The 26,276-nt window shown below is 49.3% G+C and overlaps 1 protein-coding gene and 1 long non-coding RNA gene across 5 annotated transcripts in view; one reads left to right on the plus strand and one right to left on the minus strand.

The window, feature by feature from the left end:
- PASK (PAS domain containing serine/threonine kinase) overlaps positions 1 to 23,289 on the plus strand; it is a 39,282-nt gene extending 15,993 nt beyond the window's left edge. For all 4 annotated transcript variants that reach the window (XM_087424569.1, XM_087424571.1, XM_014785483.2 and 1 more), the window contains 10 exons: positions 1,490 to 1,646; positions 5,096 to 6,480; positions 7,635 to 7,816; positions 8,283 to 8,450; positions 12,198 to 12,323; positions 12,439 to 12,573; positions 16,191 to 16,390; positions 20,101 to 20,234; positions 21,903 to 22,049; positions 22,703 to 23,289. In XM_087424569.1, the coding sequence (XP_087280695.1) occupies positions 1,490 to 1,646; positions 5,096 to 6,480; positions 7,635 to 7,816; positions 8,283 to 8,450; positions 12,198 to 12,323; positions 12,439 to 12,573; positions 16,191 to 16,390; positions 20,101 to 20,234; positions 21,903 to 22,049; positions 22,703 to 22,812 (2,744 nt within the window). In that variant the 3' untranslated portion in view covers positions 22,813 to 23,289. The remainder of the gene's footprint in view (positions 1 to 1,489; positions 1,647 to 5,095; positions 6,481 to 7,634; positions 7,817 to 8,282; positions 8,451 to 12,197; positions 12,324 to 12,438; positions 12,574 to 16,190; positions 16,391 to 20,100; positions 20,235 to 21,902; positions 22,050 to 22,702) is intronic.
- Positions 1,612 to 26,214, minus strand: LOC147912281 (uncharacterized). The gene is made up of 3 exons (XR_015550058.1): positions 24,534 to 26,214; positions 15,734 to 15,830; positions 1,612 to 1,850 (listed from the first exon to the last, which is right to left on the minus strand). It is a non-coding gene; the product is annotated as an uncharacterized LOC147912281 (long non-coding RNA).
- Between the last annotated feature and the right edge of the window lie 62 nt (positions 26,215 to 26,276).

Genomic DNA, 26,276 nt, shown 5'->3' on the forward strand with positions numbered 1-26,276 from the left:
CTGTCCTTTTTTCAAGTTATTTTCTCTATCACCAATTACATTCCCCTTCCTCTTTTTCCAGAATTCCAGATTCTTCCGTGTGTGTGTGTGTGCATGTAATACATATTCTTCGTAGAAGATTATGGGGGAAGATCACAAAAGTTTTGTCCCTCTCATCATCTGCTCAGGAAGAATTCTTTTTTTTTTGTGGATTCTTCAATAATTTTTTAAAAATTATTTTATTGAGGTCATATTGGCTTATAACATTGTGTAAATTTCAGGTGTACATTATTATATTTCAGCTTCTGTGTAGATTGTGTTGTGCTCACCACCAATAGTCTAGTTTTTATCCATAACCATACCTATGTGCCCCTTTACCCCTCTCGCCCTCCCCTTACCCTCTTCCCCTCTGGTAGCCACTAATCTATTCTCCTTATCTGTGTGTTTATCTTCCACATATGAGTGAAATAATATGCTGTTTGTCTTTCTCTGTCTGACTTATTTCGCTTAGCATAACAGCCTCAAGGTCCATCCATGTTGTTGCAAATGGCATGATTTTGTCTTTTTTTATGGCTGAGTAGTATTCCATTGTGTATATAAACACCACATCTTCTTTATCCATTCATTCAGGATGAATCAGAGAAGTGGAGTTTATGGGTGCCTGGGATGTGGGCTTTTGCTAGCTGTTGTCGAAATGCCCATCAGAGAGATGGTGCCAGCCCGCCCACTTCCATCAGCCAGGGGCTGGGGTTGTTTCTTATCCTTCATAATCCAGACTACTGTCTAATAAGGGCAGTCTCACTCCTCTAACCCATTTGACCTGCTGTGTGCTAGGCCCTGTCGTAGGTAGACAGGCGTCCCATGGAACTGGTGGGGAGGCAGGTGACACACAAGCATAGGTGCAAAGTGTAGGAGGCAACCAGCACTGAGGAGGAAAAGCAAAGCAGGAAGAGGCTGTGCCATCTCAGGGCCTGAGGGCCTCGGAGGGCCCCCCAGGAAGGCAGTTTTGAGCAAAGCCCCGAGGGAGACAGGGGCGGCATTTTAGGGAGAGGGAGCAGCAGCGCGAAGGCCTGGCATCCTCCAGGTGTGGCAGGGAGGCCAGAGGGCCAGGCCAGAGAGGCCCTGGGAGAGGGGCAGGAGTCAGGCTGCAGGGTGTGGGGGTCCTTGTAGGGACTTGGGCTTTTACCCAGAGTCAGAGCCTTCAGAGGGCTGTGGACAGAGGAAGGACATGCTCCAATTCTGGTGTTAGTGGGATCATGCCAGCTGAGTGCAGGGCCCAGGACAGAGCAGCAGGGAGAGCAGAGGCTGCTGGCCTGGACCGGGGTGCCTGTGGGGTGGCGAGAGCTGGTCGGATCAGGGACCTGCTGCCACTGTGGTGCTGGTGGAGTTTCGAAGATCAAGTTAGCGCTCCCCCGCCCCCCGCCATGCTCTTGAGTCATGGGGAAATGAGATTTGTTTCAGCAGGGTGTGCCTGCAGATGGAAAACACTCTTTTTTGCTGTTGCTGCTAGATCCAAGGGTTGACATCGTGCTAGCTGGTGACCACGTTCTGCCACAAGATGAGACCCTAAAGCCAGTGGGCAGCCAAGAAGCCTTCACTGGGACCCAGGCCCAAGCGGACACTGGAGGCTGTCTCCCTTCTTCCCTCCCATCTTCCCCCGCTCCGGGGTAAGTCCTCTGTGGAAGGTGCAGGTGTGCTGAAGGTCAAGGCAGGTGGTGGGCAGATGCGGAGCACCCTAGAGAGATGTTGAGTTGTTAGCGGTAACAGTGTGAGAGCTATGAGCACTGAGTGCCTGCTCAGGGCACCATGATGGCAGTCGCTTCTCCGCGTTACCTGGTGGATCCTCAGCAGCCTCTGAGACCGTTCCCATTCTACGGATAAGGAAACATTTAGGTAGGTTCCAGGGAATTGATTTAAGCATAGTTTTCTTATTTTTAAAATAATTTGAATCTGTTCTCTTTGTGCATTTTTAAATAACAAAATAGTCTATTTAGGGTAGAGGAAGTTCATATTAGAAAATTTGGAAAATTTAGAAAGGTAGAAATAAAAAGTCCACTGTTCAGTTATCACAGTCCTATTGTGCAAAGCATTTTGGTGTGTTTTCAACCAGTTTTCTCTCTTAAAAATCTCTTTGAGGGTTCGGCCCCGTGGCTTAGCGGTTAAGTGCGCGCGCTCCGCTACTGGCAGCTCGGGTTCGGATCCCAGGCGCGCACCAACGCACTGCTGCTCTGGCCATGCTGAGGCGGCATCCCACATACAGCAACTAGAAGGATATGCAACTATGACATACGACTATCTGCTGGGGCTTTGGGGCAAAAAGGAGGCAGATGGGCAATAGATGTTAGCTCAGAGCCAGTCTTCCTCAGCAAAAAGAGGAGGATTAGCATGGATGTTAGCTCAGGGCTGATCTTCCTCACACACACAAAAAATAAATAAATAAAAAAAATAAAAAAAAATCTCTTTGATATATAGTGTACGGTAACGTGCCAAACTGTGGGTAGGTGTGCGATCCGCGCTCCTTTCCACTCTCAGCTGGGGGCACCCAGCTCCCTTTCCATTCGGTGCCCCTTGCTGCCCCTGTCAGGACATAGGCCAGAGGTGCCTGTCCTTGAACTTGACCTGTGCATCCCCTCATGTCTGGCTTCTTTTGCTCATCATTATGTCTGGGAGATTTATCCACGTTGTTGCGTTTTCTAGTCTTCTTGAAATTATTTTAAAAATAGGTAATATGTGAATATATGTGTTTCTTTAAAGTACAGAAGAATAATGATAAAAAGCAAAAGTCCCTGTGACCCTCTCCCAACCTCCTCCAGCGGGAACCACTGGCAGCAGTCACATCCCTCTAGACCATTTTCCCCGTGCATTTAATATAAACGTATATTATACACGTGTGCATGCTCACATACAGCTGCTCTTTTCCTTTAACACAAACAGGATCACACTGCACGCTGTCCTAATGTGTGTGTGTGCACATGTACGCACACTTAGATATGGCTTGAAGACCTTTCTATGTGGTGTTACCTCAAAACCAGCACCTCTCATGGAGCACCGTGGTTCACGGAGGAGTTTTCCTGCTGACAGACATTACAGTGGTTTCCTGTTTGCTGAGACTCCCTGGCTTTTCCTTCCTGACCACAGGGTCCACTCTTGGTGTCTGAGCAGCGTAACTGCTGGCTCTCCTGCGGGTGCTCACCCATGGATGAGGAGGGAGGAGGATCCTGCTCCCGCACAGGGGCGTATGCAGCTGAATGGGCCTGGCCCCTGCGGGCGATCGCTGGTGTCAGTGCTGTGGACGGAGTTTATTTTCTGGGATGTGTGCAATGAGGAAGTTCTACCAGATGCACCGATTCCTGTATTTCTCTTAGACTGGACATTTTTGATCTCACAGTTCTAAGCATTTGATTTGCATCTCTCACATGGACAGTATAGTTAGTTACTGTCATTTCCTTCACTCCCTCCCTTATTCACTCATTCACTCCCTCATTCACTTACTCATTCTTTCACTTATTCACTCAACAAATAAACATTGCAAAAACTTGAAGGCTCATCCCTAATAATTACGGTCTAGTCAGGAAAACAAGTTAGACAGTAAAAATAGCTGAGGAGTGGGAAGGAAGGAGGGAAGCGACATGTACGGAGTGTTCTATACTCTAGGGACTGTGTTGGTGCTTCCTCTGACTCTCCCAGGGATCCTGAGAGCTCGGTCTTACTGTGTCCAGCCAGTTGACGATGAAGCCAAGTTGATTGTTAGACTAGAGATCAGGTGTTGAGACCCTGAGTGACGCACCCAGACAAGCTGGTGGGGGTCTCAGGTCCCCACGTGTCTGCTGCTGGAGGCCCTGCCATCCCTGGGCTGCTCATCGTGTAAACTTGAGGAGAGGGCGTGGGAGGGAGGAGGAGGAGGCCTCCCCTGCTCTTCAAGGCTTTCCCGCTGGGGAGATTCTGAGATGGGAGGGGAAGTGCAGAGCTGCCCTGGACCTGACCCTGTGCCACATCGGAGGAGTTGCCCACCCTGCTTGATGAGGGGAGTGAGACCCTCCTGCCTCATCTGCTGACTCTGCAGAGGACGGGCAGCTCCCCAGAGATGGGCACAAGGGCTGGTCTTTTGGCATGGGATAGATGGAGAGAGAAAGATGGGGTAGATGTAGCAAGAGACATAGATAATTTTTGCCTGGCCTCTGTAGACCCTCATCCTACCCCTTGGTTCCCCCGAAAACTCCTGCTGTTCTTCGGAACTCTGCTCACAGTTCCCTCCTCTGTGGAACCATCCTTGAGATGGGTCCTTTCTCTCCTGTGCCTCTTTATGAACCTCTGGTGCAACATTTACCAGATCACTGGTATGTCTGCCCCGCCGAGGCTGGGCACGGCCACATTCCCTTGGTCTTGGTGCCGGCATCTGGCCCTGGGCCGACATGGGGCAGGCGCTCAGCATGATCTGCCACATGGGTGCCGTGGTGGCTGCCAGCCGTTGGGGTGTGTTGACACAGGGCCCGCAGCCCTGCGGATCGCCCTGTCTGGACTGTGGTAGCCTCTTCCTCAGTGGTCACTCCCTCCTGAACCTGCTTGTGGGCTCTCTGTTCCGGGTCTTAGGAACCAGTTAATCCCCCACCCTGTGAGCCCCGTCCTTGCCAGCCTCCCTGCTCTGTCTCACGTGGGCCTTTTCTGAGCTGTTTCCCTGTCAGCTCTGAGATCCAGTGGTATTTGTAGCCAATCACAGTTTCACATTGTGTAGTGTACAAAACACTCTCAAATCCCATCTCCTTTCCTCTCACACCTCCTCGGGCACCTTGTAGGTGGGCTGAGGCTGGCTGCGTGGCTAGTGTGGGAGCCCCACTCATGAAGTGAGAATGCTGACTGAAGCCTTGAGCATATGGTCCTGGGTGCTCGGTGGCATTCTTTGATAAATCGTGGCTAAATGTGGATTTATCTAGAGACTATGTGAATTGGTGTTTTATCTTTTAACTTGGTTATGAAATTTAGTCTTTTTTTCCTGTCATAAGTTTATGGCGTTAAATGCTTTGTACTTGTCTCTGATAGAGGGGGAATCCATGTGATCTCTCCTTTTGATTCTTCTGTGGCCCCCAGGTAACTATGTCATCTATATTACAATCCCCAGGTTGGACAGCATGCCCAAAGGCAGCCCACCATCCCAGGAGTGGTCATTGCCCAAGGACCAGCGAAACATCCCAGAAGGAAGCCTGCCAGCCCAGGAACAGTCATTGCCCAAGGATCTGTGGAACACCTCAGAAGGATGCCCACCAGCCCACAGCCAACAGTCATTGCCTGAGGACCAGCAGAACGCTGTCCTGGAGAAAGAAGAACCTGCAGCAACAAAGAGCCTCAGATGGGACCTTTTGGGAGGAAGTAGGTCTGACTCAGTGAGCACAAAACCATTTGCTTCATGTGAAGAAGATTCTGAAACTCCAATCCCCACTGAGGACAGGAGCAGGAATGTTGAAACTTGTGGCCTGTATCAGGAAGCACAGCTGGAACAGACGGGTTTGAGCAGTGCCAGCAATTCAAACCATCAGGCTGATGCCACTATGCTTGAGCCCCATGCTGCGGAACAGCCTGCAGGGGAGAGCATCCTGATGCACTGCGCTGCGTCCGGGGGTGAGCAGAGTGTACAGCAGGGAAGCTGGGACTCGGCCCCTACCCCCTCCGGGATGGTGCGACTTTCTTTCTCGACACCGACTTTGGATGAGCCATGGCTGGGAGTGAAGAATGACAGAGAAGAGCTGCAGACGTGCTTAATTAAGGAGCAGCTGTCCAAATCAAGCTTTTCAGGACCTCTGGACATCTCCTATGTCGAGCTGGTCCCAACAGAGCACCCCCGGTTCTCTGCCCCTATGTCAGTGTGTGACCTGGGAGGCAGAGATCTGCACAGCGGCCATGCGGGCAGCTCTTCAGCCTGTTACGCCCTAGCCACAGACCTCCCTGGTGTCCTGGATGCAGTGGAGGCCCAGGAGGCTGACGGGAATTCGTTTTCCTGGAACCTCAAGGAACTCTTTTTCAGCGAATGGACAGACCGAACTTCTTCAAACTGTTCCTGTGCTTTGTCTGAGCTCGTGGGGACGCCCTCTCCTTCACTGGTGGAGTCTGATGTCGATGTGAGCGGTTTGCAGGGGCAGAGGTCAGATGTTCTAGATGACAGGGAGTTGTTACTGCTGACTGGCACCTGTTTCAATCTTGGTGAAGGCCGGCGGTTCCGTGAGAGCTGTCTGGGACTTGATGGGACAGAACCGTCTGAGACGTATGTGGTGTCCTCCGAATACCATGAAGTGAGTGGCAGAGAGAGCCCAGGCTGCGTCCCTCCCCTGTCAGGAGCCAGCCCCATGGATGTGTGCCCGTTAGAGGAGCCCAGGCTGAGTGGAATCCAGGTCACCTCTACACCAGTGAAAGGGGACAGCTCTGTGATGCCCGGGGCCGCCAGCCTGCAGCATGAGATTCAGGAGGGCACCTACGCGGGGAGCTGTTACCACCGAGATGGCTCGCGGCTGAGTACGTCCCAGCAGGGGATGTGTGTGTCCGTGTCTGTGTCCATGTCCCAAGTCTCCCAATGACCCGCGTGCTGCCCCTGGAGCACAGTGCAGTGGGGTGCAGGGGCTTCCTCATCCTGCGATCTGATGGCTTCACCCCTTGAATAGTTTTGGGAGAAATGCTGTATTAAAGTAGTTAGAGTTTACCTCTTGAAAATCAGGATTGTAAGTGCGTATGCCTGAGAAGGTGGAGCCTGAGGTCCCTGCTGCCTCTGTGCCCTGCCTGGAGCTGCTCCGTGCAGCAGGGGCCGGGCTGCCACCAGCCAGACAGCGGCTGTCACACGCGGGGCTGGGAGTGATGTGTGAAGCTGTGGGGTCCTGTGGTGGGTCTTCATCTGCTCTTGGGGCCCAGGCTGCTCTGGTCTCAAGTCCCCGCTCTGGGAAGGTGATGACCAGGCCCCTCACTTGCCCCTTTGAGGTGATTTTGTTTGTTTTACTTTCCTAATTTCATAACAGGTCCACATTATTTTAGCCAGTTGTTTCGTTATTGCTGATTTCGTAGTGTTGATTACTAGAGCTTTTTTCCTAGACTTTAAAAAGTTAAGTAATACTTGTTATTTGTAGAAATATTAGAAAATATAAACAATAAGAAGAAAATAAAGTCCCTGTAAACCACCCCCTCAAAAAAAAGATAAACACGTTTGTTGGGTGGATACCTAGAGGCTCCGTGGAAGCGCATGCACACGTGTGTAGAAATGCACGTGCTTTACGGTACATAAGTGAGCATGGTTTACATGTAATATGGCTCCATGAACGAGAGGAGGCACAGACCGTATGGTCTCCATTGAAGCCATTCGTGTCCTTTCACCCAGAGGCGGAGACTCCTCGAGCAGGGGTATGTTGATGCAGGTGTTGTGGGCTTTTCTGAGTTGGCAGGTGGTTGCAGGTCTCTCCCTTGGCCTCTGGCTGCCCCACTGGATGTCTGGAGCTGCTGCCATCTTGCTTGGCCTTTCTCTGCCCCTTCTCTAAGCTTCTGTGCCCTCTGCTCTCTGGCCCTGCCCCTGCCCTGGGGGCTGTACGTTGTCTTCATGCTGTTCTAGGGGAGCGTGCCTTTTTCGTCACGAAGCTGTGTTGGTAGAGTCAGCGGAGGGCTGTGCTGTCTCACCTTCCCCTCAGGTGTGCAGTTTGAGGTGAAGCGGGTGGAGCTCCAAGGCCCTGTGACCCTGTTCTGCTGCTGGCTGGTGAAAGACCTCCTCCACAGCCACCGGGACTCAGCCACGTGGACCCGCCTGCTGCTGGCCAGCCTGCCTAGCTCCAGCCACTCCATGTGCGAGCTGCCCGGATCCAGTCTGGGGGAAGTTGGTATCTGCAGTCAGCTCCTGCCTTGTATCATCTTTCTGTGTGGAAAACGTTTTCCAATCAGCATTTTTCTCTCTCTCTGTTTCTGCTGGGATGGGAAGAGGGTCTATCTGTGGCTCTTTCACACTGTCTTCTAATATTCTGTGTAAGTATGAAGCCACATGTAGGATTTTAAATCTGCATATGCCCCACTTGCAGGGTGGGGTGTGAACATGTTTTGACGTGTGTGCCAGTTTGGACCGATATGTTGAGGCCTCCTGGCATGCCCTGTGGAAAGTGGTTCTCAGGCCAGGTCCCCGTGGGCACAGGAGCAGGAAGTGGCAGTGCAGGGTGTGAGTGCTGCTGCCCCCACCGTAGGAGGGCACGGCTGCTGGGGACAGTGGGATGACACGTGCCTGCCTGCTGCTGCCTCCTTTCTTCAGTGTGGTTGTGTGTGGTCCCTCAGACCTTCCTTTGCATTCACAGGTGCTCACAACCAAACCCTGGTTTGAGGAGCCCCCCAAGGCTGTAGAGCTGGAAGGGCTGGCTGCCTGCGAGGGCGCGTACTCCCACAAGTACAGCACGCTGAGCCCGCTTGGCAGTGGGGCCTTTGGCTTCGTGTGGACTGCGGTGGACAAGGAAGAAAATAAGGAGGTACCTTGGCTCTTGAGGGGAAGCAGGCCGGGCCCCACTTCAGACGGCTCCATGACTTCAGTCCCTTAGCGTCTCAACTCTGGGATTCCAGTGGGATAGAAGGAGTCTTCCGTGTGAAGCACCGAGCACACGGCCTGGTACCCCTCGGGGTTGGACACAGGAGGGCTCTCCCGGGCGCACACACATTCCCGCCTGGCCATCCTGCTTGCCGCTTCAGACGCACTGGCGGACCACCCCTCATCCTTTCATACACCCAGGGGCTGACATCCTGCCAATTTTCAGATTGAGACCTGCAAGGGTCCTTCCTCCACCTCAGTGATCATGGCCGTCATATTCCTCTTCCAAATGAGCCTTAGACCTTGCTGCCCCTCCCTCCCAAATCTGTTGGGATTTGATTTGTAGTTCCTGGGCGTTTTGTGATTTGGAGGAATTGACATGGTGACAGTAATGCCTGTCCCTGTGAACCCCAGAGATGCTCAGATATCCCCATGCCCAGCCTGCTGATTCCTGGGAGGGCCACACGTGGGATCTTTTCACCATGCACTTTCTGATCGCTTACTGCTGGAATTTACCAAAGCTGCATCATATATGTGTATCAAAGTCTTGCTGGTTCTGATCATTTTTCAGGGGATCCTTTCTGATTTTCTAGGTTGAGGATCATTACTCTCCCAGTAACGACAGTTGTCTCTCCTGTCCTGTTGTTTATATCTCATCGCCCCCTTTCTTCTCCTTTCCTCCTGTCGCGTTGGCTCAGACCCACAGAGCCGTGTTCATCACAGGGACGCAACTGGGTCTCCTGGTGTTTCACGGTCAGTGACAATGCTCCTTTCATTCTTGATGGCTCCCTTTTGTTTGACGATATTTCGTTTTATTTTCAGCTCACTAAAAATTTTTTTTTAAATAATGAGTGCTAAGTTCTCTCAAATATCTTTTCGGCATCTGTTGACATGATCGTATCCCTGCCTTCTTTATTAATATAATGAATAACATCAATCAGCTTACATTCATAGACTCAATCCTTGATCATGTCATAATGTTCTTTTAATGCATTGCTAAATTGGTTTGCTAATATTTTTATTTGGGATTATTTTTCATTTATATTTATGCATGAGTTTTTTTTTTCTTCTAATGTCAAAGTTGTGAGAGGGCTGCAGAGTTAGCAGCGTTGGTGGTGTATCAGTGCACGTGATGTCATGTCTGTAGTTGTGTCTGTGGTCCCTTGGCTGTCCTAATTCATATGTTCACTATCTCTTTTCTTTGCTAGAGTTGCCAACAAATTGTCTATTTTTTTTTTTTGTGAGGAAGATCAGCCCTGAGCTAACATCTGCCAATCCTCCTTTTTTTGCCGAGGAAGACTGGCCCTGGGCTAACATCCGTTCCCATCTTCCTCTACTTTATATGGGACGCCACCACAGCATGGCTTGACAAGCGGTGCATTGATGCGTGCTCGGGATCCGAACTGGCCAACCCCGGCCGCTGCAGTGGAGTGCGCACACTTAACCGCTTGTGCCATCGGGCCAGCCCCAACAAATTGTCTATTTTATTCATCAAATATTTGTTTTGTTTTCTTTTAATTTCCTTTCTTGTACTTTCTGTGAGTTAATTTTGCTTTTTCTAGCTTATTGGATTGAATGTGTATCTTTTAAGCTGTTACCTAATAATAAAAGCATTTACAGTGTTGAGTCTTCTGAGTACACTTTGGCCAATTCTAGAGGTGTTAACGTATTCTGCTCTTGTTGTCACGTGTTTCTAAGCAGTCTCATTCTGAAGTTTCTGTTGTCATCTTTAATTTATCCGAGGCAGAACTTTTCATTCTTGGTTTCGATCAGGAATCCGATAGACTTGAGGGGTTTCTTTAGACCTTTATGCCTAAAAGAAGGAGAAAGAAGCCCCAAATTTCTTCTTTTGGTTTAAAAAGAAATGAGTATTTTTGCCTTTCAGAAAACAGAGATGCCGATTTAATTGTTAGGCCTACAAGTTATTAAGTAAAGCAGCCAATCAGAAAGGAGAGTTTTAAGGGTTAAGTAGGTAGTTCACAGGACAGAGCACCATTCCAGGGTCTTAGTCTGTAGATCATCTGGAGAGTCTCGCTGTCTTCACAATGTCAGTTCTTGTGATCCATGAACGTGGGATATCTTTCTGTTTATTTACATCTTCTTTAATTTCTTTCAACAGTGTTTTGTAAGTTTTCAGTGTACAAACCTTGTCCTTCTTTTGTTAAGTCTCCATTATTTTTATATCCAGTTTCTTCTCTTTCCTGTGTTTATTTTTCACTTGCTGGAATATATTTGTTACTAATTTTTCTAGGAAGGATGAATGGGTAGTATACTTTGAGTCCTTACATATATTAACATGTGTTTTTTCCCCTCATATTTAAGTGGTGGTATGCCTTTATCCTTTCAGAACTTTTTTAGACCCCACTTCTGTTGTCATCTGGCATTATTTTGAAGCGAATTTTGCTGCCAGCAACCTGATTTTTTAAAAAATCTTTGGACTTCAGAAATCTCAGCAGGATTTGTTTCTGTGTATGTTCTTTATTCTTGCTTGATACTTGGTAAGACTTTGATCTAAATGTTTAAAGCTTTCTTTACCTTAAGAGAATTCTACTCGTCTGTTCTGTTAATTCTTTCTCCCTGAAACTCATTTTGGGGGTGTGTTGGCGCTCATGGAGACAGCCCTCTTTCTTGTCCACTTAAACTCTGGAGCTGGACGAGCAGCAGCCTTTTCTCCTTTAAACGTCTGAACCTGAGCTCCTGCCCCGTCTCAGTCATCCTTCCCCTCCTGCAGCCTGCTCTAGCTCCCCTGCTGCCTGCTGTGCCTCCCACACGTGGGCACGCTTCTGCCGCAGAACCTTGGCTCCATCTTCCCTTTGCTTGGGATTCTCCTCCCTCGGGCTCCTCTCAGGAGACCCTCCTCCGGAAGCCCTCGCAGGCCCTCACCCTGGCGCTTCCCTGCTTCATTTTCTTAGCGCTCACTGTCCCTGATCCACAATGCATTTTGTGTAGTGTCAGTCTCCCTGGCAGATGATGAGCTCCATAAGGGTGGGGATTCCAGTCATCTTGTTGAGGTCTTGCTGAAGTGTAGGGCAGGCCTGGCTCACGGTCACTGCTCACCGTGTGTGCCCAGCAGTCATGTAGCAGCAAGTATTCTGTTGAGGGACAAGGTTATTGTTCAGTGACTTACAGTGTTTGTTTCCTTTACAAATATTATCTTTTTTCTATCTATTATTAATTGTACTGACACTGTTTTTCTCATATTTATCTTGTGTCTGTCAATCTTGCTGAACTCTCTGATTAGTTCTCAGAATCAACATGAATGATAGTTGTTGTTTGATTTTTCTAGTTCTCAGGCCTCTTGTTTCATTTTCTTGGCCAGGACGTCCAGTACTCAGTTGAGAAATGGGGGTGATACAGGCTGTTCTCAGGAGCACCTACTCCGTGGTCTCCAGGGGTCTCTTTCTGGCATAGGCCGTGGCTCCTCAGCTCCACCTGGCTCCTCCATTGCTCCAGTCCATCCGCTTTGCAGACGGGCAGGTCTACTCAGCGCGTCTGGTCAGCTGCTGACATGCCTCTCTGTCTCCTCGCGCTGCAGGGCTTTATCATTAGGTTTCTTCTTCCACGTCCCTGGGATTCGGGGGAGGTGAATGTGGAGGTTCTGTCTGGCGCTGTGAACCAGCAGTGGGCACCAGGCTTGATGGGACGTGAGGGGAATGTTTGCAGCTACTTCTCCTCTCTGTTTTCCTCCTAGGTGGTGGTGAAGTTTATTAAGAAGGAGAAGGTTTTGGAAGATTGTTGGATCGAGGATCCCAAACTTGGGAAAGTTACTTTAGAGATTGCCATTCTGTCCAGGGTGGAGCATGCCAACATCATCAAGGTGGAGCCATGTTTCTCGTTTGGTGATGCCCTGACGTTGCTCACATGAAGAGATCTTAAATGTGTCGTCTTGAGGGTATCTCGGCAGAGACGGACCCAACTTTGTCTCTTTCCAGGTATTGGATGTATTTGAAAACCAAGGGTTCTTTCAGCTCGTAATGGAGAAGCATGGCTCTGGCCTGGATCTCTTTGCCTTCATTGACCGTCATCCCAGCCTCGACGAGCCCCTGGCGAGTTACATCTTCCGACAGGTGAGAGCGGGCTAGAGCTGTGCTGGGGAGAATGTGGGCCTGGGTGCTTGGTCCCGAGGCTGCAGAGAGCAGTGATCCACACTCTGTTCTCTCTGTGAGCTGGATCTAGCCTTCAGTTTGTGGATTTTATGGAGTAAGATATATATTTTTGAGAAGAGAATTCTATGGTTTGAAGTAGAGAAAGTGAGGTTGGGAAGGAAGGATGAGGCCAGATACTATCCTGGAATGATTGAAGAAGTATGTTTAGTGACTAAAGTTTATTTATAAACATATAATATCCACACCAATCTCAAAAATTAGCCAACAAAGCTACCATCCTGGGCTTTGAGACCTGTGCCTTTGATCTGAATCCTTGTCCACCACCAGGAAATCAGTGCTAATTTGTATAGTAGGGGTCATTGAGTACCAGTGTCGTGAGGCTATTAGGATGAAGTCAGAGAGGCCCCTGAGGCACATGTCCTACACGTGGTAAGTGCTCAATGGTAGCCATTCAGTTAATTAATCAGCAAAGATTGAGAGTCTGACAGACTCATTTTATGCTAAGTATTTGTCTTAGCCTATTTCATGTCTATTTATGTATCCATCTTACTCAATTTATTATTTTATTGGAATGGGAGAGTGATCAGCAAAATAGAAAGGCTTCCTGGGAGAGGGAGAAACTGGGGGTGGAGGGGAGACAGTAATTCTTGTTTTGAGTTTTAAGGAGAAGCTGGTCGTTCCAATCTAGACTGTTCCTAGCTCCCTAGAAAGAACTGAGAACTATCTGGAAGGGGGATGTGAACAGTTCACAGATTTGCTCTTTGATTGTTTCCTGGAGATGACTCGATTTCTAATGACAGCTTCTGTAAATTGACATTTCTTCCTCAAAGCTATAAACTCCCAGAATCGGATTTCTGAAATTAAGTCTCTGAGGCACTTGATTGTAACTTTCAGGCATTGTGGTTCTGCCAAAAGAATCTCCCTCTTCCTATGTTGGAAGATTATATACTCGTCTGATTTAATTGATGGCAAAGATTTGTTTGTGAAATCTTCATGGTAAAAAGAGTGTCTGTATGATGTAACATTAGGAGTCGCTTGTTAAAAGCTGCTGCCTAGGGGCCGGCCCGGTGGTGCAAGCGGTTAAGTGCGTGCACTCCGCTGCAGCGGCCTGGGGTTCGCCGGTTCAGATCCCGGGCGCGCACTGACGCACCGCTTGTCAAACTATGCTGTGGTGGCGTCCCATATAAAGTAGAGGAAGATGGGCATGGATGTTAGCCCAGGGCCAGTCTTCCTCAGCAAAAAAAGAAAGAGGAGGATTGGCAGATGTTAGCTCAGGGCTGATCTTCCTCACAAAAAAAATAAAATAAAAAAATAAAAGCTGCTGCCTAACTGTTGTTAATTCTGGGGCTGCTGATATAGGTAATTATAGTGGTCAGTACTTTACAATTTTTGCAAGAAGTATCTATAGTCCCTTCGTACATCTATATACATAATAAGTGTTATCATATGTAAATATGGATTCACAGTTTTACAGAACTGTATTATCACATATAAATGTGTATTCACATAGTGCCAGTTATCAGTGTATTGCTTCTCAGCTCCACGTCCATCGGGGCCTGCTCTGTGGCAGGGGGCTGGGGCCTGTGGACAGCTCTCCTGTGCAGCTAGGGCACTGGAGGGACCTGCAGGAAGACTGGCCTCTTTTCCAAGTTCTCTTTACCCCTTTGTAGTTAATCTCTTGGTACTAGTTAATAAACCTTGATGAAACTTTCCATGTTCAGATTTGTGTGTGGTTTCTGTTTCCTGACAGGACCCTGATATGTATGTGTACATGCATGTAGGTATATGTGTATACATGTGTATATGTGTGTTCATGTATGTATATAAAATGTATAAGTATATACATGCATTTGTGTGCACATGCATGTATGTATATAAATGTGTCTCTATATATAAACATGCAGGTATGTATATGCTTGCAATATGTGTATATAAATATATATCTATTTATTAATTATAACCTAATTAATTACGCTTATTTAACCTGCCATAAACTATTGCTTCTGATTCAAAGATATTCATTTGTAGATATAAAATTATCTCTAATGATCAAAATGACTGACTACATCCATGAAATCACTATGTTCATTGGTACAATTGGTGTCCAGATTATGAATGCAGTCAGAAATTTTACTAATTTTACTTAAAATTAACTGAAATGCTACTTTGTTGATCTCTGTTATGAAATGTGCAGTGTAGGCTTTTCTAGAGACAGTGGTGGATTGTAGTAACCTTAGCCTTTCAGAGTGGAGACTAACACACTTGGCTTATTGTCATAAAGCCCATTTCCAATGGAATTACTTTAAGTCCACATCATTGGGAATCCCGCACACCTTGGGGAAACTTTGGCTGATGCCCAGTGCTGCTCTTTGAGAAGCTGCTAGAGCCCTGCAGTAGGAGTTTGGAGACTTGGCGTCTGTTCTCATCTCTGCTCCTAAATTGCTGTGTGAACTCTGTGCAAGTCACTTTCCCTCCCTGTGAACCGAAGGCATTGGACTCAGGCTTTATTTAGGGCCACTTCCCATTGAACGCCCAACCCACACTCATTCAAGTGCCCATCACGTGTCTTTGTAGCTTCTGCTCATGGTCTGTCGCTCTCTCCTCCCGAGATGGCCATGGTGTGTGTTGTTGGGTAAGGGAATGTCTGCTGGGAAGGTTTCGTCAGTAGCACACAGACAGAGAGAACTTAAGAATCATGTATTTTATCTGCGTGAGGGAGAGATGGGGGAGTTAGCCAAAGGTGCAGAGTTTAGTTATGCAAGATGAATAAGTCCTAGAGATCTGCTGTACAGTATAGTTCCTACAGCTAATGATATTGTATTGTATACTTAAGAATTTGCAGGGCTGGCCCCATGGCCTAGTGGTTAAGGTTGGCAGACTCTGCTATGGCAGCTTGAGTTTGGTTCCCAGACATGGACCTACACCACTTGGTAGCCATGCTGTGGTGGTGACCCACATACAAAATAGAGGAAGATTGGCACAGATGTTAGCTCAGGGTGAATCTTCCTCAGCAAAAAAAAAAAAAAAAAAAAAAGAATTTGCTAAGAGGGTAGATCTTATGTTAAGTGTCCTTATCACAAATAATAATAATGAAATTTAAAAAAAGAATCAACATACTCACATTGTTGCGTAGTCAGCATAATGTGTGCCAGCCACAGTGAGCACACCTGCCTGGTACTGCTTTTCCTCTGGTTCAGAACAGCATCCAGAGTTCTTTCCTGTCACCAGTTCATTATGAGTTAAAGAATGTTTTTTGTCCTTTCTTGTTGATTTTTCTTTTTTTCTTGTTAATCCTTATTTTATAATTTTATTTATTTATTTATTTTCCCCCAAAGCCCCAGTAGATAGTTGTATGTCATAGCTGCACATCCTTCCAGTTGCTGTACGTGGGACGCGGCCTCAGCATGGCTGGAGAAGCAGTGCGTCGGTGCGCGCCCGGGATCCGAACCCGGGCCGCCAGTAGCGGAGCGCGCGCACTTAACCGTTAAGCCACAGGGCCGGCCCTTAATCCTTATTTTAAATGCATATTTTACTTGCATTACTTTTTTAAAAAGTTCCCTGTGGCCTTCTGATTTCAGCTGGTATCAGCGGTGGGATACCTGCGCTCGAAGAGCATCCTTCATCGGGACATCAAGGATGAGAACATTGTGATCGCTGAGGACTTCACAATTAAGCTCATAGACTTTGGCTCCGCTGCCTACTTGGAAAGGGGAAAACTATTTTATACCTTTTGTGGAACAATCGAGTACTGTGCACCTGAAGTTCTCATGGGAAATCCGTACGTATCACCCTGCAGTGCAGCCTGTTCTCACATCGTCCGCCGGGACCCCAAGATTGGTTGGATTTTAGGTGGGAAAATGGTTTCAATTTGTGCCTCTTTGCGATAGGGGTGTTGAATGATAAAGTGTAACGTTTTGGAAAATGAGTGGGCGGGCAGGCGAAGTTAGATTGGTCAAGGGAAGCTGGGCAATGAATACAGGGATTCATTATATTATTTTCTCCCAAAAGATGGGACTCTTCAAATAAGTGAAGAGAATTCTTCTTTAGTTGGATTTATCTTGATGATGGTAATAATAATCTATTACAATAAAATATTGTTGGGCTGGCTATACAAGAAACCAAGCAGTAGAGGAACTGCTAATGCAGAGGATCCATGTTGAAGATGGCACCCTTGGCTGGAGGTGCTGACTGGCCTGAGACTCTGCATGGGCTCAAGGCCTGGCCAAGCCTCCTGCTCTTGCTGTGGGGAGAAGAAGGGTCCTTGGGTGTGTGGGCCGAGTTTGCATCTCTGTACCTGGGAAGCCTGTGAGCTGCAGGGGGCTGGCCTGTGCAAGGCTGGTCTCAGGGAACTTAGGAGAGGAAAGGACACTAATTGTTGCTTAGGGGTTTCTGGGGTTTAAGTGGAAACAGTTCTCAGTGTTTTCTACTGCACATGCATGGATTTCTGTCTCGTACACATATAAATGAAGTGTGTGTTTATGTGTGTGAAATGGACCTTATTAGGTCAGATCCAGACAACAGGTATTTTCCTGTACCACCTACACGGATTTCAGAAAGGTGTAGTTAAAATATGTCTCTACAGGAGGGTTTGTGGTTAGAGGGACAGACTGTCACAGTGTCTCATGGACCTTTGCTGCCAGTCGCTGCAGCCCTATGCTATGCCCTCTGTGTCCACTCCATTTGGTCCTGTTCTCAGGTGCCAGGTGTGTAGGGGACACTCAGACAGACCTGGTTGGAGCTGGATTTGAGCCCAGGCAGCCTATGTCTGGAGCCCACCGTCTCCATGCTGTGCCTTGGGCTCACAGAGAAACCCTCAGCATCGGTGTGAGAAGTAACCAGGGGCCCCAATCACGGTGTCTGCTCAAGTCACATTTCATTTCAGAGTCAGGAAGTGAAAAGTGCAGGCTGCTCATGCTGAGTCCTCTGAGGCCTGGCAGCATCACGGGCTTGCTGCCCTCCTCCTGCTCCAGACCTCTCTGCCAGGCTGGCCCCTGTGAGAATGATGGGCTTTTGTCAACAGCAGAGTGTGGAGGGACCGCTAAATAAACCCTTCCCCTGTCATCTCCAGAGCCACCAGACAGTATGAAATATTACAGGGGGATAGTCCAAGAAGGGCCTTGGAGTTTCTTTTAAGAGAGAATTTGGTTACCCTGGTGCCCAGAGTGCCCTTGGCTGCTGTGCTGTCCTGTGGTGGCTGTCATGTCATCAGTGTTGGAAGGGGACTGTGTGTCCACTGTCCACAGGACTGTGACACACGCTGCGTGGCTGTCTGCCCTCCACCTCCTGTGCCCGGGCTGCGAAGCTCCCACAGAGGAGTGCGGGGCGGTGGCACTTTTGTGCATTTGGAGGCTCTGAGCTGGGCGAGCGCCTCAGGGTTGCTCATCAACCTCCTGCCTCCCCTTCTCCTCCTTCTCCTGGAGCCCCTGCCCTGCACCATTCCTGCTCCCTCCTCTTCCGCCTGCTGGCCTGCCAGTGTCCCCCTGTGAGCTCCTTCGTCCATCCTGCACGCTCGCTCCATCTCACTGGGCCAAAGGTTTTCTGAGCTCTGATTCTAGGTCCCATCCTCAGGAACTTGGCTTCCTCCCTTCTCGTTTTCACGTCTTCTTACTCCAGGGGTTGGTAAACTATGGCCCTCGGCCAAATTCACCTGCCACTTGTTGTTTATCTCCTTTTAGGTTTGTTAATAGTTGCTTTATGTACCTTGGTGCTCCTGTATTGGGTGCATATATATTTAAAAGTGATATGTCTTCTTGGTGGAGTGTCCCTTTTATCATTATAAAATGCCCCTCTTTGTCTCTCATTACCTGTTTTATCTTGAAGTCTACTTTGTCTGATATGAGTATGGCAACACCCGCTTTCTTTTGTTTGCCATTAGCTCGCAGTATTGTCTTCCATCCTTTCACTCTGAGCCTGTGCTTGTCTTTAGAGCTGAGATGTGTTTCCTGGAGGCAGCATATTGTTGGGCCTTGTTTTTTAATCCATCCCTGCCAATTGTTTTTATAAATAAAGTTTTATTGGCACACAGCCACACTCACTGGCTTCTGTAGTGTCTGTGGCTGCTTTTGTGCTGCCATGACAGAGAGGAGTGGTGGCCACCGAGGCCATGTGGCCCACAACCTAAAATGCTGGCTCTTTGGCCTTCTACAGAAAAAGCTTGCTGGCTCCTGTTCTACTCTAGTGGGTTTTGCTCTTCAGCCTCCACAGTTCTTGAAATCTCTTCTCCAAAACAGAAATGACACAAGAACAGAAGCTGTCAAATCTGATTTTCTTGCTTTAGCTCGTGCTGAGGTCTGTCCTCACGACCCCTCCCCACTTGGCCACCAAGGACTGACTCCTGCCATGCGGCTGCTCTGGCCAGCTCCTGCTCAGGGCTCCATGGTCCGCAGGCCCTGAGCCCTCCCCACTCCCTCCTCCCCTCCTGGCCCCTCTCCTCTCTCGTGTCAATACTCCCTCACCCCTACCCCCAGTTTTCTGCCTCCTGATGTCCCCAGGCTCTCTGTGGCCCCCTGGACGGCAGAGGGCTCTGTCCTGGGACCTCTTCTCACGCACCATTTTCTCTCAGCCACCTTGTCTAAATTCGCAGTCTGGTGAAATGCCGCTACTTCCCAGATTGGCTCTCCGGGCCAGACTGCCCCGAGCTCCAGACCTGAGGGACCGACTGCCTCAGGCACGCGCGTGGGGGCAGTTGACCTGGTGCCAGTGCCCACTCGGGTAGCAGCTCCATCTCTTCCATGTAAAGCGACGGCGACGTGTATCTTGCTAGTTTGTTGTGAGGGTTAGGGTGAACCATGGAAAGGCCTGGCAGCGTCAGCATCTCAGGTGCCCGATAGATGGTGGCCGGGATGAGGGTGTTTACGAGGACCAAAAATAACGACAGTGCACCCCTGGGCTGCTTCTTCCTGGAGCTTGCTCCTTCAGTTGGCCCAGAAACCCAGACCCCGCTCCCTTCTCATTCACTTTCTTCTGTGTCTCTGCTGCTGTCGCCTCGCTTCATCCTTGAGGATTTCTCTCCTACGCTAGCCTTGCCTTGAGCATCCTTCACATGTTGCCTCAGGGATCTCTCTGAAGGGCACAGCACCCTGTTCTGCAACCACTTGCGGCTCCCAGTGGCCCTGGTGAGCCGAGTACCCCTGGGGCCTTGTGCCTCGAGTTCTCCCCTGCCCAGGAAGCACCCCCTCCCCCCAACCGGAGACACTCTGCTCTGCCCTGCTCCCACGTGCCACGTGTACCATCTCGTCCTTGCGGGTGGTGTTCTGTCTCCTGAATTGGTCTCTCAGCTGCCTGAGTGCTGTGGCTTTGCTTTTCCTCTCCCTCCCCGGTGCCTGGCCGGGGGCAGACGTGCTGGACACTGAGGATGTGGTCGAGGTGTGTGGAGAGTCTCGCTGGGAGCCACTCCCGGGTGACTTGTGGGGGCTGGGGCTCCTGAGCTGGTGTGGTGTGCTCTGGGTTGAGCACCGGCATGCCCCAAATGCTCTCTCCTCCTTGCAGTTACCAGGGGCCCGAGCTGGAGATGTGGTCGCTGGGAGTCACGCTCTACACACTGATCTTTGAGGAGAATCCCTTCTGTGAGGTGGAGGAGACTGTGGAGGCTGTGATAAACCCCCCGTACCTGGTGTCGGAAGGTGAGCTCAGGCCGCAGGAAGTGAACAGACGGCAGCCCAGCATCTCTCCCCATTTGCTGTCTCTGAGAGCAGTGCACCTTTGTCCATGCTGATAATCTCATTTCTCTTTCTTTCCATTCCTCTAAATACTTTGATCTGAACATAAGGCTAATTTGAATATGACTTTAAAACATCATGATAATTTTATTTTTATGAGTGTTCCCCTTTGGATCATAGGGGCCCTCTCCTGAGAGACAGACATTAGCAGCCTGTAAACTTGGCTGTGGCAGTGACTGTAAGATCACCCTCTTGGGTTACAAACTCATCACTTGGGGGGCGATGGAGGGACTTGACTCCCAGAAGCTCACGTGGAAGTCTGGGGGTTTCTGTTGCACTGCAAGCTCCCTGTGAGCAGGCAGTGTGAGCTCGGCTCACCTCGGGCACTAGTGGTGGTCTGCATCTGAAGTGAGGACGCGTGGGGGAGGCGGATGTGGGCTCGGTGGCCAGAGAAGACTTCTTGAGTCTGGAGCGGGCCACCTCAGGACCCACACCTGGAGGAACCCCAAGGAGCTGGCAAGGGTTTGGTGGCCAGACCACAGGGTTCTGAGGTCCCTTCCAGTCTTGACATTCTGTGCTTCCACTGTCACTTATCCTTTTAAGTAGTGAGGCGACAAGCGTCTCCATGCATAAAGTCTGTGCCTTGGATTCTTCGCTTAGGTGAGAAGCCTATGTCTCAGTCAGTTCGGGCTGCCCTTACAGAATCCCACAGACTCGGGGCTTAAACAACGGACATTTATTTATCACAGCCTAGAGGCTGGGAATCCGAGTCAAGGTGCTGGCAGATTCAGTTCCTGTGAGGGCCCTCTTCCTGTGTTGCAGATGGCTGCCTTTTCTCTGTGTCCTCACATGGTGGAGAGAAGGAAAGAGCAAGTTCTCTGGTGTCTCTTCTTACGAGGGCACAAATCCCAACATGGGGGCTCCCCATGACCTCATCTAATCACCTCCTGAAGGCCCCACCTCCTAACACCATCACATGGGGGTTAGGGCTTCAACATGTGAATTTGGGGGACACAGCACCTAGAAGAAGTTTCTAGTGCTTTGCTGGAGTTCTGGATTCCTATGATAGCATGGCTCTTGCAGCATGCTGTTCCACCCCCAAGGCTGTTCCACATGCTCTCTCTAGGCTCTCAGGACACTCCTCTGGGATGGTGAGGCTCAGGGCGGCTCTGTTGAGATGACACCCATGTTGTTAGGAGAAAGGGGAGCCAAGTCCAGACTCAAGTCTGAGGGCTCTTCTCAGAGCTCATGCCTCCTTCCTGTGGGGGCTTATCTGGGACTCTGCTGCTGCCGCCTCCCTCCCCTCTCCTCTTATGTGAACGTGTGTCATTCACGGCTCTGCACAGCCAGAGCCCCCGGAAACAGGCGAGGTTAGGAACCTCTGCACCTTGGTTAAGTGAGCGAGGCGGGATCTTGAACTCTAAGCTTTCATTTCAGAGGAGACAAACATCTCCTGCAGCCCTTCTCAAAGTGCAGGTGGGGGCCCTGTGCACCAGGACCCCTGGGGTGCTAGTTAAAAATGGGGGCTCCACAGCCCCCTCCTGCCCAGTCAGAGGCGTTCATGGCAGGCAGACCCAGGCCTCGCAGTTTTGAGACTGGCTGCACGCCTAGTGTGGGTCTTTATGTCCCCAGATCTCATGAACCTCGTGTCTGGGCTGCTGCAGCCTGTCCCCGAGCAGCGCACCACCTTGGAGAAGCTGGTGGCAGACCCCTGGGTGACGCAGCCCGTGAACCTTGCTAACTACACCTGGGATGAGGTGTATCGAGTAAACAAACCAGGTGAGAGGTGTGGCCTGTGCACTATGGAGGGTGAGGAGGTTCCCCAGGCTGCTTTCCTAGGTCTGTGGAGGAGGAGGGGTTCCAGCTCCCATGCTGTCCTGGACACAAATGTCAGGGCATCACCTGTAAAACAAACAGGCGTTGATTCTGTTCCAGAGGCCCCTGAACACCACTGGGGTTCAGAGCTTGGCTGTGGGCCTTAGAAGGTGAGTGAGTGCCCATGCGAGCCCCTGACAAGGAGGCGCCCACAGATGGGTCGGGGGCTGGGGGCCGAGGGTTTGAGAAGCACCGCTCGAGATGGTCTGAGCAAGCTGAAGGGGAGGATAAGGCCACAGGTGGTGAGTTTGATGCTCTAGGGGGACCCAGGGGGACCCTGGCTCTTCAGACAAGGCTCCTGGCTGCACAGCCTGGTGGCAGCAGCCCAGTGAGTCTGGTCACCGCTGCTCGGAGCAAGCGGACGGAACTGGTGTTGATGGCTCTGGGCGCAGAATCCCTGCCACACCTCAGTAGGGTCCAGGAACTCTAGAGCATTGCCAGTTGGGTTCTGGAGGGTCCCTCTGATGTTGTTTGCTCCTAGGAATTCTTCCAGAGAGAAGCAAAGTATTTTAGAATCTTGTGTTCTTAGCATGTGATACAGTGACTTCTTTCTTCAGAAAGCGGAGTTCTGTCCACTGTGAGCCTGGAGACGGAGAGCAGGAGCCCCAATGAAGTGGCTTGGGCCCCGGAGCTGCACAGAGCCTTGTGCCCCCGGGGAGGCCCCTGATGAGGCTGAACACCAGCTTCCTGTTGCTCTTCTGCACTCAGTTAGGAAATTGTATTGTTTTCAGGCCCCTTCCATTCAGAGACAGTAACTTCTTAAGAATTAGGCTGAATTCACCTTCTAAAAACTCATATGCAAGTTTGATAAATGCTAGAACAAAAGCCAGTGAAATGATATTATTTTAGGTTTATAAAATAGACTTGGAATTCATTTTTTTCATGACCTTGAAAAAACATTCTAGTGTTCACTTGAGTTTTGTCCTATTAAAGGGCTTTCAATTTGTGACCTTCTGAAAGGCATAAAAAAGGTTTTTGGTTCTCTTTCCACTTTCGTATACATGCATATATTTCTGTTTCCTCTGACTGGGTATATGCTCATCTGGGGTGTGGAATTGGTAGAGCTGGTTCGCCAAATGACTAGACTCTTTCATTAATTTATTTCCGTCAACATATGCCAAATTAAAGCAATTTTGTAAACAGTTCCCCTGCCTTGGATGGTATGAATTATCCCACAGTGCCGGTGTGGGAGGCACTTCCATTTGTGTGCCCCACTTGCCACAGCTGGAGAGAGGATCAACCTCGGTCTGTTTGGGGGTCCCACCCACAGGGGGCGCCTGGGGCTCTGTTGCTTGCTTAGTCTAAGGAGACTGGGAGGTTGTGGTGTTCTCAGGCACTTCCTTTCTCCCTGTGCACAGCTCGCCAGGGCCAGCCCACCATCTGTCTGGGCTCTGCTGTGCAGTGGGCTCTGCAATGGGACTTTGCTGTCCACCCATGACACCCTCCCAGCACCCGCCAGACATCCTGCAGCCAGCCCAGGCCCCACTTCTGGTACTGTGTGGGGGGCGTCCAGCCCCGGGCCCCACCTCGGGTACTGTGTGGGGGGCGTCCAGCCCTGACTGTCACTGTCCTTTTCCCACTCTTGCTCAGGTCCCAGTGCGTCTCTCACACACTCAGATGGCTCCTCCCCTCTGGGCTCCAATACATCCCCCTGTCAAACAGAATCAGCAAGCTGAAGCACATGAAATCCAGCCTCTATTTTGCTATGTTTGAGGGGAGGGAGTGGTTAAGTGCAAGAGAGAAACCTTTCATTTTTTTTCCCCTGCTGAGACAGCAGGAAGGAAACAAAAACAGAAACCAAGACTCCCCTCACTGCTTTTTTTCCACATCATCACTTTCTGCATGTTCCAAGTCTCCTCCTGCCCAGAGCCCTCTGGAAGATGCTCAGGGGCCAGCCTGCCTCCACTATGGTCCAGTGCTGTTTCTAGTGTTCATTTAGGAAGCACTCAACTGTCTTAATATTTTAGGATGTTCAGATAACAGTTCATTTTATTCTCATCTACTGGGATATGGGATATTGCCATCCCGCCCTTTAGAAAGTGAAGCCCGAGTCTCCCAGTCATCACAAGAGACTGATGGGGGACCCTCCTCCATCAGGGACAGGAAAGGCAGGGTTTTTAGAAGTATAGCTTTAAAGCGTGGAGTAAAAAGTTAGTGATGTTTATTCTTCATAATTCAAATAAGTTTCCTGATGTTCTAAGAACTCTGTTTTCAAGAGTGAAAAAAACCTAAACATTTTTACTTGTAGTGTTTATGATGCTTATAATACATAAGAAATTGCATAATGTTTTTTTTTAGACAGGTGTGCAATGGGCTGAAAATGCAAAGTCCTAGCTCTCCAAGAACTGTTACTTCTTCATAAGACAAAATAATTAAAACTCATCTGACCTGATGGTAGTAGAAGGTCTGATACTTGCAGTGTTCTTCCCAGAAAGAGCCCAGATGGAAACATGCTGAGGCTGAGGCTGACAAATTTTCTCCCCGTGTTCCAAGCGTGATTCTAGAGAGCAGAGTTTTCATAGAGGAGTGAAGATGCTGTCGGCTTTTTAGAGTAATCCCTGCCTTCCAGCCGCCGTGTTATTTCTAGAGCTAGATAACCTGTTGGTTTCCTGATTCCTTCCAGGGCATGGGGGTGGCAGGCAGGATTTTCTTAGGCTTTGAGTGTAAAAGCATTAACATAATTTATTTTGAGGTGCTGACAGTTGAGTGTTTTAAGAAGAAAATTAGATTAACAAAGAAAAACAACCAATTCTTTGGTTTGAAGGGGAGGAAGACTATCCTCTACCCATGCTGGGTCCTTTCTGGCTGGGGTATGAAGTAAATTGACTCATGAGACCGAACAGCAGGAGAAAATCAAACAAAGCTTTATAACATGTATACATGGGAGAAACCAGGGAAACTGGGTTTCTCAACAAATGGCGGAGGTTTTCACCTTAAATAGCATATTCAGACAAAGGAGGATGTTGGGGGTGGGAAGGGAGACAGCTATGCCCGATGACCAGAAAGCACAGTAACAAGAGTATGCAGATTTAAGAGTTTCTAGAGATGAAGTCATCCCCCCTTCTTCCTGGTACAGAGAGGGAGTTACCTTCACCAGTGTAAATGTTTGGTAAACAGAATTTTGATAAGAATGGGCTTAGGAAGAACCCTCCCAGTCTATCACTTTTAGGTGTAAGTTTGGGGGAAGGTCAAAGTTTCTTTCAGAGAAAATAATCAAGGTAAAGAGACATATTTTGAGGTGGCGAATTTTGATCTCCCACAGGTTCCACACAGATTCAATCTTCCTTTTCTTTGATATAAACCTTTTGTAAAAAAGATATGTTTTAGCACCCAGCCCAGTGCCTCCCACAGAGCAGGTACTCTGTAAATTGTAACCTTGCAAGAATCAAGCCCTTTTTCTCAGTTCAGAAACAAGTAGATAAAACAAGTAGAAATGCTTATAAATTAAGGTTTTGGGCTTACAAGTGGCAGAATTTAGGCAGCTAAAAAAGCACACCTTTTTATTCTTTTTCACACTATCCCCTTTTAAAAGATGCCTAGGCTCTATACTAGAACTATTACAGGTCTCGATTTGAAATTTAAGAATGAATACAAATCAGGCTGAAACATTAGTGGATTCCATCCCAGCAGGAAACCAGACCTCTGAGTCTGCAGGGCCGCCATTCCTGTCATCTTCTATATGCCTGTCTCTGCGTGTGTGTGTCCTCAGTATTCACGTTGGAGACGGGTTTACACGAAGTCTGGAATAACTTGATCTGGGACCCACTCCATTTTCACTCAGACGGCCTTGTCTCCACCCCAACACGCACCTGCTTCAGGAGGGCTCCTGCTTTCTCGGGGGAAGTCATTGTTGCGCCACAGGAAACGGCGGGTCTGAACCAAGGTTACGGCTTCATTTCACTTCTGCTCTTCAGAGGAATTTTAATATAGTGGGAAGCAGAAGTATGGCGTTGGAGCTTTTCCTTGCCTATGCTAGCCGAGAGCTCTGGAAAGTGGGAAAGCCGGGCAACGTCGGCACGAGGCAGAGAACCCGTGGCCTGGGGCGGCGCGAGGCCCCAACGCTGGACACGCTCTGCGCGCGCAGCGGCGGAACGCGCTTCCCGCGCTCTCGCGCTTGCGAGGGGGAGGGCG

Source organism: Ceratotherium simum, chromosome 37 (assembly GCF_057802395.1).
Source record: "Ceratotherium simum simum isolate JZ-2026a chromosome 37, ASM5780239v1, whole genome shotgun sequence".
In the NCBI taxonomy this organism is placed as follows: Eukaryota; Metazoa; Chordata; class Mammalia; order Perissodactyla; family Rhinocerotidae; genus Ceratotherium; species Ceratotherium simum.